At 38.9% G+C, this 20,211-nt stretch overlaps 1 protein-coding gene across 10 annotated transcripts in view; it reads right to left on the reverse strand.

Moving 5' to 3' along the window:
- Positions 1 to 20,211, reverse strand: part of TMEM164 (transmembrane protein 164) — a 198,845-nt gene that overhangs the window by 80,845 nt on the left and 97,789 nt on the right. For all 10 annotated transcript variants that reach the window (XM_077889183.1, XM_077889176.1, XM_077889181.1 and 7 more), the window contains one exon: positions 16,286 to 16,335. Coding sequence is in view for 6 of the 10 variants with exons in the window: in XM_077889176.1 (XP_077745302.1) it covers positions 16,286 to 16,335 (50 nt within the window). In the remaining 4 variants the exon portion in view is untranslated. The remainder of the gene's footprint in view (positions 1 to 16,285; positions 16,336 to 20,211) is intronic.

Genomic DNA, 20,211 nt, shown 5'->3' on the forward strand with positions numbered 1-20,211 from the left:
AAAATTCACAAATTCTAAATAACACACTCTTAGCCAATGGATCAAAGAATGAATCACATGGGAAATTAGAAAATGAAATGCAAAACAAAATTAGATACTATCTCCAATTAGATACTCCAATTAGATATTAGATAGTATCTCTAATTAGATACTATCTCCACTAGTATGGCTACTACAAAAAAAAAACACATAGAAAATAACAAATGTTGGCAAAGATGCAGAGACATTGGAACTCTTGTATGCTGTTGGTGGGAACGTAAAATGGTATAGCAGCTGTGTAAAACAGTTTGGCAGTTCTTCAAAAATTTAAAAATGAAAGTATCATATGATCCAGCAATCCTATTTTTGCATATATATCCAAAAGAACTGAAAGCAGGGTCTCTGAGGATTATTTGTCCACTCATTTCACAGCAGCATGATTCACAACAGCTAAGAAATGGAAGCAACCCAAGTGTCCATCAGCAGATGAATGTATAAACAAGATGTGGTATACACACATTATTTAGCCTGAAAAAGGAATGAGGTTCTTACACATGCTACATCATGGATGAACCTGAGGATGACATTGTGCTGAATGAAAGAAGCCAGTCTCAAAAAGACAAATACTGTATGATTTCACTTATATGAATCACCTACCCAGAGTAGTCAAAATCATGGAGACAGAATGTAGAATGATGGTTGCCAGGGGCTGGAGGATGGGGAATGGGAGTCACTGTTTAATGGGTATCGAATATCAGTTTTTGCAAAATGAAAGTTTTGGGGATGGATGATGATGATGATGGTTGTATAACAGTGTGAGTGTCCTTAATACTACTCAACTTTCCACTTAAAAATGACTAAGGCACACAGAGAAAAAAAATGACTAAGGTGCTTTTATATATCTGTGCATACATATAATATATATTTTATATAAATATCTATATATGTATATATATATAGAACATATAAACATGTAAATATATTTTCTATTACCTATAAATAAATAAAACCCTTTATTTCCCTTTATATATAACATATAAACATGTAAATATATTTTCTATAACCTATAAATAAAATATAAGTATACATATTTATACTCTAAATAGATATACATAAAATATATATTATATAGAGACACACATAATGAAAAAAGCTCATAGAATTGTATACCAAAAAATCAATCTTACAGCATGATAATTAAATTTAAAAATATATATGAAAACCAAAACACTGAACTCCTCTAGTCTCAACTTTAGCAACCACAAAACAAATGACCCAAAATTCTAAGAAGCCTTTTTTAAATATTTTTTAAACATGTTTCTTCACTCTAGTTTTCTACATTAAAATTTTCTTGCATATAGAAAAATACAAAGAGTAAGAACCTCTGTGCCCCTGCTTTAATCAATTTGAGTATTATTGATTCAGTTGAAGCCCTATGTATCCTTCCTAAACACTATCCATCCCCTCCACTCCCTAACAAGAGGAAATCTTAATTTGGAAATAGTGGGATTCCTTCCTATCTATGATTTTATAGATTTATCACATTTGTATGTATCTACAAACCATAAACATTGTTTCCTGGTTATCCCATTAAATATATGATATACTCTCTCTGTATCCTTCTGCAAATTATATTTTTCACTCTACACAGCTTCTTCTAATTATCCATGCTGCTATATGTCACTCTACTTCATGTTTTTCACTGCTTGTACACTATTCAATTGTATATCAGAAGTCATTCTATACATTGTCATGTTGATGGACATCTGGATGTACTCTTTCCCTTCAGCCAGAAACTATGTTGAGATTTATTTTACATAATTTATATTATACAAACAGATCTATTTCTACTATCCCAGAGCCCAGGGTCCTTCCACTATGACCTTCTCTTTTCCATTGGTCCTTGGCTTGAGAGTGTGCACTTTCTGCCCACTGTGTGAGCCTCTGCAGTACATCCTGTCATACAGTAGTAAATGCAGTCAGGATCGAACATTTTTTAACTCACATATCAGAAACCAGGACAAAAATTGCTGAATCTAGGAAGAAATCATACAAGTGTCTGATGTGTTGCCCTGCTCACTTTTCTGTATGTCTGAAATTTTTTCAGGATAAAAACCGGAAAAGAAAAAATAATAAGAAAAGAAAAACAAACAAGTATAAGAAGAAGGTTTGACTTGCTTTGCTTGTAGGCACCAAGATAGAATAGAGACTATTAAAGATAGAATACAGTACTGATTGTAACTGGTGGCTTCCCACCAGCTTGCTCTAGACCAAATGTGACCACACAAATGGAAAGGCTGCAGAACTTCCTTTAATGTGAAGTCCAGACAGTTGGCCAAAGCCCCAGTATGCAAGGCACTCAACTAATAAAAGGGGCCACGTATCTGAAAGCAGTTTGCATTCTGAAATTCTGCTCCTTTGAATGAAAACAATTTTCACTCCCTGGGACCCTAATTCTAACAGCAAGGTAAGTATACAAGATGGTGAAGCATCAAGACAAATCTCAGGTTACATATTATGAACATTTCCTGATTAGTTAGTCTATGTTAGGATTCATGCTAAGAAATGAACATGGAGCAGCTCATCTAACTGTTACCATGACGCAATGCTATTGATAGCATTCTTTTACCAATGAGGGAATGGAGGCTGAGACTTTCAGCCTTGCTCAGAAGTCTTAAGAAAAACTATACAACGTAAGCCATCTACATTCCCGGCACCATGTAAGGTTCCTTTGAAACATTATCTGTCCATCAAACCAAATGTCAAATAACAGGGCACTGTTTAAATACATCATATTACATTCATCTGAATGATAAAATATCAAACACTATGCCATCATTGGAAATCAATGGAGGGCACTTGATGTAATGAGCACTGGGTGTGATAAGCAACTGATGAATCACTAAACTCTACCACTAAAGCTAATAATAAACTCTATGTTAATTGATTTTAAATTTAAAAAAACAAATCATGTGCAGAAGAACACTTAATGACCTGGGGAAACAATCATGGCATATTAACTTTGGAGAGATTACAAATCATATCTTTGAAGATAACCCCAAGTTTGTTTTTTTTAAAAATGGGTATGTACACACAGAAGCCTGGGAAGACATTATACCAACATATTACCAGAGGAATGAACAGGTACTCTAATTTTCTATGTGACTGCTTTCTGTAACGTTTGAGGTTTTTCTTCCAGTGATCATGGATTACTCTTATAAAAATAAAATATTTCTATCTCTTCATACTCACTACACAGCACCTACAGATCTTGCCTAAACCTCATTTATTATGCTATACTGCTTTTGGGTTTTTTTTCTGGAATTGCTTTTGCCTGATCTATAGCATAGTAGATATGTCACTCAGCTTTTGTAAGGACTGGGTTGGCTGACAAAGTAAAAAGAGGCCCAAAATGATCAATCCCCATTCTTTTGCTGAATACTGCTTTCCACACTTTCCCGGATGAAAAAAAGTTGCCTGCATCTCCAGCATCCCTCTTACCAGAAAATGACAGACATCCAAACACATGTTTAAAGCAGAGCAGCCCAAGAGAAAGAAAATTAAAAAATAAAATAATAAAACAAAATAAAAATAAATAAAATAAAATAAAATAAAATAAAATAAAATAATAAAATAAAAATATAAAATAAAATAAAATAATAAAATAAAATATAAATATAAAAATAAAATAAAAATAAATAAAATAACATAAAATAAATAAAATAAAAAATATAAAATAAAATAAAATAAATAAAAAATAAAATAAAATAAAATAAAATAAAATAAAATAAAATAAAATAAAATAAAATAAAATAAAGCAGTCCCTGCTCCAGAAACCCTCAGAGTGATTTCCAGGAGAGGATTTGTATGGGGCGGTGAGAATACTCAGTCAGAAAATATGGACCAGGACTGTAGCAGCCAAAGCTCCCAAGAGAGAACAAAATTGAATATGTACACATTGGAAGGAAGGCAGCTTCTGGTGTGTATGCAAGGGGAAGAGGCCCGTGAACAACCTGAAAGCATCTTCCCCCTTCTCAGCATTAAGAAAGAATATGTATGGATGCAAGTCCGCAACCTGACAGTCAATGGCTCCTAGGAAAGCAGACACCAGAGCAGCCTTCTGTATGAGACAAGAAATTGGTCCCCTTGAATTGCTACTTACTTACAATGGATTCAATGGATTTTTCTAGGTTCCTGGTGTCTCTCCCTTTTAAACCTGCAGGATTCATATGTAGGGCTTTCTCTCTTGCCAAGAACAGTCTTAATAAAGCTGCATGGGTCAGACAGTCTCCTGAACACCCTTTGCAGTGTGTCCAGAGCTAAGCCAGAAAGCAGCTACCTCTGAGGTAGAGGTGCCAAAAGGCTGCTCTTTTTTTGGGTCCCAGAGCAGTTGCTGGGTTGAGACCAGAAAAGGGGGTGCTGAGATGGTCAAGCCATTCCAAGACATTAAGACCCAAGAGGTCCAACCTGAGTGCTGACCCCCTCCTAAACTGGGAACAATCCTAGCAAGAGGAAGTCTCCCTGCTCCAAGTCCTGCTGTTTCAAAATTTGAAAGTACAATAAGTGGCATCTAGAAGTAGAGAAGGTCACAGGGCTACTAAATGCTTGTAATATCATGTGGCCCAAAGGCCAACAGGGCATCAATCTTGCAACACCAAGATCACATGTCAAGCTGTCCTCATTCCCCTCACCCCCATGCTTCCCTCACCTACCTTGGCTCACACCAGGCCTACAGTCCTCTCTCCAGCCAGCATCACACCCCCTGCTCTCTGCAGCACAGATGAAATTTCATCTCATCTCCTTCCAAATCCTCTCCAGACTGACTCAGCAGATACTCAGGACCAAATAATCCCACTTGCATCACAGATCCACTCCTCTCCATGTGGACATGAAAATGAGCAGATTTAAGGGTTTCTGTTTGCTCACAGGGGAAGGGCCACCATCTACCTCCTGAGGCAAAAGAAGTGCACTAGCTCTCTGCAATGCACTTTTCTCACTGGGCAGGGTGGGGGAAGAGTCTCAGCCATTCAGTCTGCACTGCTCAGTGACTCACTCACACTCTGCATACCCTAACCCTGCGGCACACACTTGGGTAACTGGCAGGTTAAGCCATGGATGCTCACAAGGCAGCTAAACTGTCTGATCACAACCCAAAGCCAGGGAAATCTTAACAGCCACTCCCTTTCCTTCAGTTGGTCCTTCAAAATAGCCCCAGCTCTGACAGAGGAGGTTTCTCCAAAAGGCTGGCTTCCCTAAGAGGCTCCCAGTCCTTTGTGAAACCAAGAATTTCACCCTCTTAAAAAACAAACAAACAAACAAAAAAACAGCAGCCAAGACGCCAACAAGTAAGCTGAAAACTAAGAGGCTGACTGCACTTAGAGTGCTCCGTGGTGCTGAGATCCATGGAGACTGGGAAGGAGGAGTGAGTGCATGCCACCACATCGTGACAACACCCTCCTTCAGCCAGGATAACAGGCCCAACAGAGACCAGGAAACTCCAAACCACTGCATGCTGGGAGAGGCGGCAGTAATATACATGGACCTCTTTTTGCAAACTCTGCTCCAAGAACAGCATTAAACACACCAGAGACCTGCTCCCCTGAGCAGATGGAAGACTCCGGTTGGACATGGGGCCCGTTCAAGGTCTTAGTCAAGCTGAGGGAGGCCAAGGCTAGAGCTGGAAAGCAGAAGTATCCTCTCCACACTGCTGAGAGAAAAGCAAAAAGCAGTGTGGGGTCCCGAGAACAGCACTATTCCCAATGCCAAGGGCCCAGGTCTCCAGCTGACAGGTGAATCCTAGTGGCACAGGAATCTTGGCAAGGGGGTGCAGAACCAGCTGACTCAGAGTAGTGGCTGCTCTTTCTTATCCAGCAAGTCTGTTATGGTTAATAACTAAAAAGCTAGGATTTTTTTTTTCCTAATCCTGGGAAGAGACCCCATCATCTACAGGGAGCATCGCCAGTGACCAAGAAAAGACTGGCTGGCTGTTAAATTGCCTCGGGAGTAGAAAATCCCTGATCTAATCCTTATGCCAAAAAAGTGTTACTATGAACCCTGTGTCTCTCTATCCCTAAAGACCATGGGATGATGTCACCAGGATGAACTGCAGTTATCCAGAACCCTGGCCTACTCTAAGGTATTTCTCACTGTCCTGCTGTACCCATTTAATTTCTTCCTCCCTTGCTCCCTATCTTTCCATGTCCTAGATTTAATTGCTCTAAACTTGGGGTCAGCAAAATACGGCCACCCTGTTGTATTCTGGGAGGGTTTTTCTTTTTTGGTGTGGTAAAATACACATATCATAAAATGTACCATCATAACCATTTTTAAGTATACAGTTCAGTGGCATTAAGTCCATTCACATTGCTATACAACCATCACCATCATCCAGCTCCAGAACTTTTTCATCTGGTTGTCCTGTTTTTGTAAATAAAATTTTACTGGAACACAGCCAACCCCATTCATTTAGGTATTGTCTATGGTGCTTTTGTGCTACAAAAAAGTGACACCATTAAAACACAGATCATGTCAACATTCAGAAAGTTTACTATCTGGCCCTTTGCAGTAAAAGATTGCAAACCTCTGCTCTAAACCAAAATATACACCAAATTTCTGGTTCAAAATAGCACTTGGCTAACATCCAATAACACAGCACCTCCCAGACTTCTACTAAAATTCCTATGGGAAATAAAAAAAGATAAAACACCCCAAATCACTGAAAACTTAAACTGATGATCATCCCATGACAGGACTCTAGAAGAAATCTCCACTACTGGGATCCCTGGGTGGCACAGCGGTTTGACGCCTGCCTTTGGCCCAGGGCGCGATCCTGGAGACCCAGGATCGAATCCCACATTGGGCTCCCGGTGCATGGAGCCTGCTTCTTCCTCTGCCTATGTCTCTGCCTCTCTCTGTGTGTGACTATCATAAATAAACAAAAATTAAAAAAAAAGAAATCTCCACTACCAATAAGGCTAATGCTGCAATGTCAAAAAAAAAAAAAAAATCCGTGGCTAATATATGCAGCAGAAACCTGAAACAAGATAGGAAGATACTGAGTCCTTCTTGCCACTGTTGGCCTCATGGCTTAGAAATCTGGTAACCAGCACACCGGACATTCATGCCTCCACTCCAGGACTACTGCTTGCAAAGGAAATCAACAAATCCCCAAACTGTTCTATATGCATTTGGAGACTGACTCCTACTCCCCCAAATCAAAAGGCCAGAAGCGATGGCATTGGGGCTGGCACACCGTGTCCGAGGAGTGGGAGTCTGCCCAAGTAAAACTCAGGTAGCAATGCATATGGGGGGGCTGTGGTCTTTCACATACTGTATCTGCTCAGAGTATCAAAGAACCTAGTAGCAGTGGTAGGGATAAGTTATTCAGCCCAGGTCCAGCAGAACCCACTAAATGAAGCAGCTAAGCACTGGCAAACAGGCTGGAAGGTATGGACGTCTACCTGCCATCAAGAGAGGAAGTGAGAAGGGGTTCTAGCCAATACCAAAGAAAACATGAAAATCCCCAAAGGCAATATAGAGACCCTACCTTGGACAAGTAATAAATAAATACTCCTTTGAATATGTATAAACATACCCAAGAAACAGCACGATTCCTACGAAAGCCTCTGGCAGCAGAAGTGCATATCATTCTGAAGACTTGGAGGAAGCACAAAAGTATGAATTTAGTGTCTGAACCAGAAGAAGTATTTTACAAAACTGTATCCCCAGTAGAATATGTGAAAACATGGACTCTCTGAAACAAGTATAGAATGCCAACAGAATAAAGCATATCAAGAAGGAAGGGTGCCTAGCTGGCTCAGTTGGTGATGCATGCAACTCCTGATCTCATGGTGGTGAGTTCGAGCCCCACACTGGACACAGAGATTACTTTTAAAAATATTAAGAAGGAAAGACAACAAACGGGGGAGAAAAGAGAACATAGCAAAGCAAGGGAGAATTAGAAATTAAGATGGTAGAAGTAGAAATAAATATCACATTGGAGATGGCAAAGAGCAAAATCAATCAAATTCATAGTATGGGAGCCAATTCTGAATCTCTCCCAAGCATGCAGAGGAAAAGGAAAGCTGACCTTAGAAATCCAACAAAGGTTGTTGTTAGGAAATCTATTCATTGAACCTGCCAAATGAGGAGGTCAAAGGAGAAAACCCAAATGAACCTCTCAAAAGATTCTTAAAAACCATTAGCTATGGGCAGCCCCAGTGGCCCCACGGTTTGGTGCCGCCTCCGGCCCAGGGCGTGATCCTAGAGACCCGAGATTGAGTCCCGCATCGAGCTCGCTGCATGGAGCCTGCTTCTCCCTCTGCCTGTGTCTCTGCCTCTCTCTGTGTGTCTCTCATGAATAAGTAAATAAAATCTTTAAAAAAAATTAACTAAATTATCTATAATCAACAACCATTCCTGATTTTTAAAAAAATTGGTAATTTAAGAATAAAAGAATTCCTTAACATTATAAAGGACATTTAATCTAAACCAACAACATCAGAATCAACAGTGAAACACTAGAAACATTCTCATTAAAATCAGAAGCAGGGCAACAATCCCTGCCAGTACCACTATTATTTAATATTGTCCTAGAACTTCTAACCAATACAACCAGGCTTGAAATGCGGGAATTGGGGGGAAGTGGGGAGTCTTGCTCTTTATAAGGAGATATGTTACCATATGAGTGTCGATGCCATTAATTTCCAAAATAATCCAAGTGAAGCAACTGAAAAACTATTAAAATAGTCTTGATGGCCAAAAATAAACATGTATAATCCAAATCTTTCCTATGTACCAGTAATAACAACTTTGAAAATATGGTAAATAAATTCGACCATAGACTACAAACTGTCCAGGAATGACTCTGATGAGAAATATGTAGGATGCACACAAGCATGCACACACTCTTCAAGAAAGTGAAAGAAAACTTTTATACATTAGAAACAAACCACATCTTTTCCCATATGTACAGATTCTATTATAATGATGTTAATAACATTTTAGATTGAAAGTCATTCCCATCAAAACTAATAGAATCTGACAAAAATATTCTAAGTTCATCTGGAAGGAAAAAATGGTTCAGACTAGCTAAGAAAAAAGCATGGGTAGAGTAACAGGCTACAAACAGTGGCAAAGAGAAGTCTGTCCTGCTAGCTGTTGCAAATATGAGAGTACGAAACTGGTGAAGGATCCAACAGAGACATTAATGGAGTAGTACAATAAGCCCCCAAAATAAATCCTAGCATACATAAGAATTTAAGTACACAACAGCAATAATCATAGAGAATGGTCATTTAATGAACAGTGCTCCAAAAAAATGACAATACAAGGAAAAATAAATTATATCCCTAATACCATTTACAAAATGAAATTTAGATGAACTGACAGCTAAATATATTTTTTAAAGCAATTAAAAAAACGGATTGTCGGGGTGCCTGGGTGGCTCAGTCAGTTAAGTGTCTGACTCCTGACTTCAGCAAAGGTCATGAACTCAGGGTCATGAGATAAAGGCCAATGTAGGCTCCATGCTCAGCACAAAGTCTGCTTGGGATCTCTCTCTCCCTCTCCCTCTGCTCCTCCCCTTGGCTCCTTCTCTCTCTTTCTCACTCTAAAATTAAATGAAAAAATCCAAAAAAATCAGATTGTCTATCTGACGTCTGAAGGGGAAAAAAAGTTTCAGGCATAAAAACACCAGAAGAAATTACCACGGTCTGAAGGCAGTTTGGGAACCAAACAATGTGTCCAATAAAAATGTCAACTGTATATCAAAAGCATCATCAAGTTAGAATATAGTATGGAGAAAACACTTCCTGCAAAGGTGATAAAGGATTAATACTCTATATATGGATGATTCATGCAGATCAATGAGAAGAAAAATACCCCTATGTCATAGCTAGGCAGAGAACATGAAGTGACAATTCACAGGTTAAAATATTTAATGAGTAACAGGCATAATATGCATAAGTTTGGAATTTTAAGTAATGAAATTCGAAGGGAAGAAAACAGGAAAATTGCAAGGAGAGGGAAAATGAGAAGCCATCAGTAAGATGGGTGTGGGAAGCCTGGCTACACTATAACAAGGCCCTCCTCCTACTCCCTTAGGTTTGCAAAATGGTGTCTTATGTATCAAGAGCCTGTGATCCACCAATAGAAGAATGGATAGAGAAAATATGGTATATAGGACCCCTGGACGGCTCAGCAGTTTAGCATCTGCCTCTGGCCCAGGGCATGATCCTGGAATCCTGAGAATGAGTCCCACATCGGGCTCCCTACAGGGAGCCTGCTTCTCCCTCTGCCTGTGTCTCTGCCTCTCTCTCTCTGTGTCTCTCATAAATAAATAAATAAAATCTTTAAAAAGAAAAGAAAATATGGTATATATACACAATGGAATATTACTCTGCCATCAAAAAGAATGAAATCTTGCCATGTGCAACAACTCAGAGGATAGACCTAGAGGTATGATGCTAAGTGAGGTCAGTCAGAAAAAAAGACAAATCATATGACCACACTTTGTATCTAAAAAACAAAGAAACCAACCCAAAAACTCAGAAACAGACTCATAAATGCAGAGAATGAACTGGCAGTTGCCAGAGTGGAGGAGGGGAAGGGGATGGACAATATAGGTGAAGGAGACTAAGAGGTACAATTTCACAGATATAAAATGAAAAAGTCACAGGGATGAAAAATACAGCATAGGGAATACAGTCCCACATCAGACTCCCTGCATTGAACCTGGTTCTCCCTCTGCTTATGTCTCTGTCTCTCTCTCTCTCTATTCTCTCACGAATAAATAAATAAAATCTTTTTAAAAAGAACCATTTTTTAAAATACTGATTTTTAACTTAACACTGCACATCATAGTTCCACACAGTGGAATAGTATACACCCATGAAAAATTATGTGTATGATAAAAACTTGGATCTGCAAGGAAATATAAGTTTAAAAAAAAGGCCACTCCCAAAGGTAACATACTGCTTAATTTCATTTATATAGCATTCTTGAAATCACAAAGGTTTGGACATGGAGAACAGATTAGTTACCAGGGGTCAGGGACAGGATGCAGGTAGGAGAGTATTGAGTGTGGCTATAAAACGGCAACAGAAGGGGTGCCTGGGTGGAAAGTTGGCTAAGCATCTAACTCTTGGTTTCAGCACAGGTTGTGATCTCAGAGTCATGAGATCCAGCCCCATGTGGGGCTCCACACTCAGCACAGAGTTGGCTGGAGATGCTCTCTCCCTCTCCCGCTGTCCTTCCTGCTCGTGCTCAGTCTCTCTCTCTCTAAAATAAATAAATAGGGGATCCCTGGGTGGCTCAGAGGTTTGGTGCCTGCCTTTGGCCTAGGGCATGATCCTGGAGCCCTGGGATCGAGTCCCACGTCAGGCTTCCTGCATAGAGCCTGCTTCTCCTCTGTGTCTCTGCCTCTCTCTCTATCTCTGTCTCTCATGAATAAATAAAATCTTTTAAAATAAATAAATAAATAAATAAATAAATAAATAAATAAATAAATCTTTTTAAAAATTAAAAAAAATAAAAGGGCTACAGGGAAGACCCCCATGGTGATGGAACTGTTTATATCAGGACAATACCAACGTCAATATCTTGGTTGTCACATTGTACTACAGTTTTGCAAGAGATCACTAGTGGAGGAATCTAGATGAAGGGTACATAGGGTCTCTCTGTATTCTTCTTACAACTGCATCTGTACTCAGATATGATATTCATATTAATTACCGCAAAATATAGAAAGTTTAATTTTATTATTTTTTTAAAGATTTTATTTACTTATTTATGAGAGACACAGAGAGAGAGGCAGGCAGAGACATAGGCAGAGGGAGAAGCAGGCTCCATGCAGGGAGCCCGATGTGGGACTCGATCCTGGGTCTCCAGGATCACGCCCTGGGCTGAAGGCAGATGCTCAACTGCTGAGCCACCCAGGTGTCCCAGAAAGTTTAATTTTAAAATGATGTGATGAGTTTGTAATAAAATGGGGGGGGGGGAACATGGTATTAAGTAAATAAAGTAGAATAGAAAATGATGGCTAAAGAAGTCAAAAAGTAACTGAACATATACACATCTTTTTACCATGTATAACAATTTACCATCTATAACTATGCCCAAATATAGATTCTTCCTAATCTGACTAGACTATAAACAATGGAAACACAAAAATGGACAAGATTAAACCAAGAACAAAGGCATGACTACAAATGAGGAGACAGTTTTCCAAATGATAAAACAAGAGGCTATATTACGTGCTCCACTGAATTCATGACAACAAATTTAAAAACTCAGAAGAAATGGGTTACTTCCCTGTAAAAGACAAATGACCAAAATTGACCCAAAAGATCTGGAAAATGAATTATCAGATAAGACACTGGAAAGGTGATTGAGAGGTAGCAACTGTAAAAGGCACTAGGACCAGATGGGCCTCACTGCTGGGTTTTACCTGACGTTTAAAAAAAAAAACACATAATTTCTAAAACAACAACAAAAGAAATGGAAGGAAAAATAATTATTAAAAAAGTAAAAAAAAAAAAAAACAACAACACAAAACTTCTAAGGGTAACTAAATTATAACAGGCCAGAGAAAGAGAAGTGCTGTACAATTCAATTTTAATCCTTATACCTGATGAAAGGAATCCTAAAAAAAAATGACTCCATCTCACCTATAAATTCTGAGGCAAGGATTCTAAATAAAGGACTGACCAATGGAATCCAGCAATGTATCAAAATAATATACCATGACCAGCAGGACTCACATCAGTATGTAAGAGTAGCTGGACACTAGAAAATTTATCAACATAACTCACTCTGTTAAAAAGTTTAACAGACAAAAAAAGAAAAAGAAGAAGCCATACTCAACAGACATGAAAAAGCAATTTGATAAAATGTAGGAATTGTTTTGTTTGAAAATATCTCTAAGTAAATGTGGAAACTATTTACATGTGATATGCTATTTAACAAACACCAACAGCAAATATGGAAAAAAAAACAGAGAGAACATCTCCATTTAAAATCGGTTAGACACAGCGGCCCCCCCCCCCATCATTTTCATTTAACTCTGGGTTTCAAGCAAAAGTAAAACTGAAGAAAATAACTTGTAGATCAGAAAGACGCAATAAAATGAAAGTAACATTTTCCAAAATTAATAAGAGAATCTGGTAAGATGGATAGATATGAGGACTACTGTTAAAATCAATAACTTTTTTCTATTCTAACAAGAAACACTTAGGAATGGAAAAGCGAACGATATTCAATTCATAATGGACAGAAAAGCTATTATTTCTTTAGGAATAAATGTATCAAGAAAGGCATAAAATGGGATCTGAACAGATGGAAAAAATACCATTTCTTAGATTAAAAGAGCTACATAACTTTAAAACATCAATTCTCAGAGAATTGAAATATACATTTAATGCAATTCTAATTAGAATTCAAACAGGGCTGGTGGGGAGGGTTAAATAAAAGTGATCTTCCAATTGACATGTATGAAAAAAATGCCAATGAATAGCCAAGAAAAAATTTTTAATCTAGTGTAATCAAATCAACATGATTTGAGTGCACAAAGAGAAAAAAAAGATGAAACAGAATGCAGAATCCATGAATGGATTCTTATATATAAAAAGTCTAATAGGTGACAAAAATGGTAGTTCAGTTCACGGGGAAAATTAGGGATTATGTAATATATCATGTTAGCACAAGTGGTTGCCCATCTTTAAGAAAATCATCTTAACTAAAATTGGGAATCCAGAAGCTATAAGAAAGTAATCATATTTGAATATGAAAAAAATACACCATCAGCCAAGTCAGCACATACAGATTTAGCAAAGATATCTATAATAATGTCAATAGATAAAGGGCCAATAACCGCATATATACAAAGATGTCTTAAAAAAAAATCTAAGCAACCCATAAGAAATGGGTGGATGGTATGAACAGACAATTCAAAGAGCAAATTTAATTGGATAAAACATTATGAGACAATACTGAAATTCATTAGTAGCCAAGGAAATGCATCCATTAAGTTGTCAAAATTTTAAGAGTCATAGAACCTTATGCTGGTGTGGATATGAAGAAAAGAATAATCTCATACAGGGGAAGCCCAGGCGGCTCAGGGGTTTAGCGCCGCGTTCAGCCCAGGGCGTGATCCTGGGGACCTGGGATTGAGTCCCACGTCAGGCTCCCTGCATGGAGCCTGCTTCTCCCTCTGCCTGTCCCTCTGCCTCTCTCTCTCTGTGTCTCTCATGAATAAATAAATAAAATCTTAAAAAAAGAATAATCTCATACATACAAAAGGGAAAAGTGAATCATAATAGCCCATTTTTGTATAACAATATGGAAATATCTATTAATATAAATATATTTATATGTAAATATTTCTGTGTGTGTATGTGAAGGGCATATGCACAATGATGTTGATTTCAGCATTGATCATAGTGGCAGAAATCTGGAAAGAATGTATACAAACATTTATGAATAGAAAAATGGCTAGGGATCCCTGGCGGCCCAGTCAGTGGGGCACACTTGAGTCTTGATCTCGGGGTCATAGGTTTGGGCCTCATGTTGGGTGGAGACATTATTTAAAAATAAAATCTTAAAAATGAATGAGAAGAATGGCTAAATCAGTTGTGCATCCATGAAATACTTTGCAGCTTTGTAAAGGAATAAGGTGCACCAATAAACTTTGATAGGTCCTCGTGAAGTACTGTTGAGTGAAAAAGCGAAATGTATTACTGTGTATATAAGATTCTATTTTTGTAAAACAATCAATGAACAACAGTAAAACATTCCAAAACCCCTATGCGTGTGTATATCTAATGAGCATGGAGAAAAATATGTTAGGATACGTACTGCTTTGGTAATCTGCAGGTGTGGAAAGGCAGAGGTAGGAGCCAAACAAAACAAGGATAAAAAAAAGAAAGAAAGAAATCTAGCAGTCATGTTTATGTATTTTCATACACCTACACGTATATACAAATTGAATTAAATTTAGAAAAGAGACAGTAAGAATCCTAAATATGATCTCTGCCTCTTCAAAAAAAAAAAAAAGAAAAGAAAAGAAAAGAAAAGAAAAGAAAAGAAAAGAAAAAAGAGCAACCAAAATGATTTCTTGGTGTTAGATTAAGGCTGATGTTTATCTTCTTTTTTATGTGTATCTGTATTTTCTATAATGAGAGTTGTTACTTTAATAATAATGAAATAAAACCAATAAATGCTACTTTAAAACATTACGCTGAAAAATAGAGCTCATTTTGGGAAATGAAGGGAAGGGAGACAGTTAAATAGCCTTCCACTTAGGAGCTTTTCAAGTACAAGATATGTGAAATCAGGATCCATTTGCCCTCATCCAGCAGAAAGTTACTCACCTAAGGCAAGAGACTAAGTGGCTATTCCAAGGAGCTGTTCAAAGCAGCAAATGGGGTATATTTCCCCGTACCTAAGGCTTTAATGACTTAAGTAAATCAGAAACCCATTTATACTACTCTTCAATTACTCAAGGATCTGCTGGGCCCCTTACTTCCTGTCTCCTCCTTCTGGCCTGTGGCCACTTCACTGCTCAGGAACAGCCCGAAAATGAGGGCCAGGGAAGGGAGAAAGAGGCGAAATTAATTTGGGCAATTTAGCTTCTCATTAGCAACTCCAATAAAAGGACTGATTAGCAAGATGGTCACAACTCATGGCTAAAAGGAGGGTTCTGGGACCCTTGAGAATTTCATTTAAGGACATATGCCTTCAGATAAACACAATTTGCCTGCAGTACACTTTAATGAATTTGATGCTTGCTATTTTTAAGAAAGTCGGAACTTGTAAAGGTGTTATTTTCTTCCCCTCACTTTAATTTGCACTTGAAGGGAAAAAAAACACAGCAACAGAAGAACAAAGGTCTTCAAAGTAAAGAACCATATCCTGGGGCGGGCGGGCAGGGGCGGGGGGGTGTTGCAGCTGGACCACAATGTAAAGATTCTTGAGAGGCCCCCACATGCTCTCAAGAGAAAGTGCAGGAAGCCAGAAACCTTCCAAGGGAGCAGGACTTGGCCATAAACCACCATCACAATCGCTTGCTAAAAAAACGACCTGTCAGGGCTTGACAAAAGTCCAAACTCTGCATACAGTATTCCCATGTTTCACTGCATACAGTATTCCCATGTTTCACTGGGCTGCATAGGCTTTTGTTCCTTGGGAATTCCAGAGACAAAGTGGTGTAGGCACAAGATGTTCACATCAATGGGCTCATTCGCCTTTGTTATCAAACAGAACATTCTCAATAGCAATGGTAACAGAGCAAAAACCAATTTTCCCTTACTTGAAGACGACGATAGCTCTAGGACATGGAGGGCAGGCCAGGAGAAAGATCTGCAATTAAAAAAGAATTAAGTATGGTTATTAGGAGAAATGCTGGCCATTGTTAGCTAGACAATGTTACTTCAATAGCAAAAGCAAAATGATAACAGTAACAATAAATAACCAACTCTAACACCCCCCAAAAAATGCAATACAAAAACTTAAAAAGGCAATCAGGAGGTTTTCCAAACATGTTTCTATTTGCACAGGAGTCTAGGTGCATGGACATATCTGTGTGTGTGTGTTTGTGTGTGTGTGTGTGAGAGAGAGAGGGAAAAGAGAGAGGAGAGAGAGAGAGAGAGAGAGGTAAATAGTGAGTGAGGGAAGTGTTTGGTGGCAAGATGGGAAAAGCCTTTCTTAGGCCCTTTTTCTCCTAGAATGCTTCCTCTTAACCTCTAGAAGAAGATTCAATTTTCAACACTTCCACGTCAGTATGATATAGTAGCCAGCCTCAAAAAGCTTTTAACCCAAGACAAACAAAAATATATTCCATAAATGGGACAAAGCACACAAATGCCATCTGGTTTGCCTCCCACAGGGGAAGGTGGGTTAATCAATACCCAGCACTGCCAGATTTAGCAAATAAAAACACAGGAGGCCCAGTTAAATTTGAATTTCAGATAAACAATGAATAATGTTTTTGTGTAAGTATGTTCCATGCAATATTTAGGATATACTTATATAAAAACATTATTCATTGTTTATCTGAAATTCAAATTTAACTGGGCCTCCTATGTTCTATCTGGCAACCCTACCAATATTGCCACTCCCAGGCTCCAAACCTCTCTTTGATTTTGAAGGGGAACAGAATTTGCCACTCTGAAATGTATCTTTTTGGCATAAGGATTGTTTTAGGCTATTTTTTTAAGAAACAGTTGACATAGGAAAAGCACTGAAAAGTGAGTAGAGATTACCCTTTTGTGGGTGATGTTTATATTCATAAGGGAAATCTCCATTTGTAAGAATGGTTCTCCCTCTGTACCAGGAAAAGAAAGATGACTCAAACTCTAGAAGCTCTTATCAATGGAGAACACACTGACCTCAGCCTGTATAATGACCCCACCCTTAATTACCATGCTTTTCCTGGTCCCCTCTCATAACTGGCCTTGGGCCCTACACAACCCCTACCACCCAACATCTTCCTTTTGTTTCTAAGCTACAGATGGTATTTGAGTGGTGGCTTGGGCCATTTCAGGGAGTTACTCAATTTTCCTGGGTCTTTCCCAGGTATGCACCAGGTATACATGCTGTTAAACTTCCATTTGTTTTTCTCCTGTTAATCAGTCTTCTATTACTTTGGGGGGGCAGTGCGGGGAATGGGTGAAGGTCTCAGCCAGGAACCTAGATTGGTAGAGGGAAAAATATTTTTCTTCCTCCACGTTTAATTAGCTTATTTCTAACTATGACCAGGTAGTTCTACTCTTCCATTCTCCTCCCTGAGGCAAACCAAACAACAAGAACTTCATCCTTCTAAGACACAAATCAGTTCTATGCTACTTTGTTTGACCTAGACCTAGGTTATAGAAAAACTGAATCTGTAGTATAACCTTCATCAAAGCACTGGTTCTCAAGAGACACAAAGAAATCCCTGAAGAGCACTTGGTTGAACATGCAAATTCCTGGGCTCCTCCATTAGGAATGCTGACTCCAAAAGTCTGGGACTCCAGGAATCTGCATATCTAACAAAATGCCCCAGAAGCTTCAACCACTTCCAGCAGCTAGGTATGATGTGTGACCTTGGCCTAGACTATTACAGAGACAGTCAGCAGGTCTAAGTATTAATGAAAGAATGAAACTCATGTTTTGTAGAGTTCCTTCCTTTACAGTAATTTAATGGTGTAGTTTACAAAGTCATTGATATGTGTCCTTATCTTGTTGTGAGCACTTATTAAAATAGGTTATCTGCATTACAAACTTGTTTGGCTTTGTCATGTGTATATTCTTTACTAATTGGCTCTTTGGTTCTCTTGAAATCTACATTTAGAAATAAAGAATACTATAAGGAGAATCACTACAAAGAAAGCCACCTGCTTGAATCCCTACCAAGAAGAGAAAGAGGAATGGAAAAGAGAAAGAGTCTTGAAAAGAATGCGGCCAGGAGTCCATTACCCGCAAAATACCTGATCAGAGAACCCAGCCAAGGAAATATCCACCAAGAATGAGCCTTTACCCCTGTGGAACAATTTGATTAAAAATGCAAAACCAATGACAATTACAGGTCCATAATCCTTTATTGGCAATCACCAAATCGATAAAGCTCTAAAAACTGAAAGTTGGATTTTTTTTCAAAGCCAATTTGGTAGCAAGTATGACTTGAGCTGAGACTGTTTATGTACTTCTGTATTCCATTTATGCTGAGTATTCATATAGCATCCATAAAAATAATATCTTCTGGGGGCACCTGGGTGGCTCATTGGTTGAGCTCTAACTCTTGATTTGGGCTCAGGTCATGATCTCAGGGTTGTGAGATAGCGCCGTGTCAGGCTCCTCACTCAGCTATCTCCCTCTCCCCCTGCCCCTACCCCTGCTCATACTCTCTTTCTCAATCTCTCTCTCTCCCAAAAATAAAATCTTAAAAAAAATAATAATCTTTTGATTATGGAGTGTGACCCCAGGCCCCATCAGGAGTATATATAAAATACTTCTGGTTCACTGTATTGCCTTCCTGATTTTTGTTTAAGTAAGCTCTACACACAATGTAGGGCTTGAATTCATAACCCCAAGATTGAGAGTCGAGGGCTCTACTGATTTAGCCAAACAGCCACCCCTGCCTGTATTACCTTTCTGAAATCCCAAACTTTCCAACTCCTGAAATATATCTGACCTGAATGGTTTGGGATAAGGACTGTCAAATTGGAATCTCAAATTATCCAAACATTAATGTATCCCCAACTCCCTACCCCACCCCTCAGGAGCAGTACAAGAAAGAAAGAAAGCTGGTATTCTATACTGCTGACCCAGCAGGAAAAGGTACTTACCTTAAGCAAGGAACCAAGTTGGAGGTTGCACACAGTTACCCAGCATCAGGCCCACAAGCTACGGTATACAGAGAACAGACAGGGGCCCCCAACCACCTCAGAAAGTCCTCAATACTTCTGGAGTTACCTAAGAGCCATGACGGCCACCTTCCTGAGATTCTGGAATAGCCAACACATTTCATGCTAACATGCTAAACAGAGAAGCAAAAATACAACACTGGGTCCCACGGTTAACTTTCAACTTTTCCCACAGCCAAAAAGAGGTGAGCAGATTCTTGGGGCAGACAGATTTCCCGAAAACTGCTCCATATGGCTGGCTCTGATTCATGACAGCCTTATGGCAAAAGCCCAGAAACCTCCTAAAGTAGCGAAGCCTCCAGCCCCAACCCAATGATGGCACTAATGTCTTTTGACACAGCTAATCAATCTAGTTTTGACCCTAAGTGAGTTTGCCAACAATTTCATGTGGCCAAGTCACTCTGACCAGCACTTTGGCCTTTCTCATCTAGCCTGTCTATTCCCATCACCAAGATAGAGGTCATCTTCTTTGAGCAACCTTTAGATCAGATCCATGTAGACATACCAAATCAGTAGATCAGAAGAAGGACCCCAAATTCATCCTGTTCCATGTCCAGTAAACTCATGGCTTCCCTCAGCAACTTCAAAGATTGAGGACTTTGAACCTCTCTGCCCTAGCACGCTGGAGCCACATCCATAATCACCATTAACCAGAGGAGCCACGTGAAATTATTTCACCATGTGAAAGTAATGTTTTAATTCAGAAGCCCGATGGCCCCCAGCCTTGGCCTGAATATCCCTGCTTTCTTCTTTGCTGGGCTGCCATCTGCCTCCAAAGTTTGGTAATGTGTCTTAGACCAGCAGATGGAAAGCTTAACTATCCATCCAGTTG

The sequence above is a fragment of the Canis aureus genome, chromosome X (genome assembly GCF_053574225.1).
Source record: "Canis aureus isolate CA01 chromosome X, VMU_Caureus_v.1.0, whole genome shotgun sequence".
NCBI classification, from domain to species: Eukaryota; Metazoa; Chordata; class Mammalia; order Carnivora; family Canidae; genus Canis; species Canis aureus.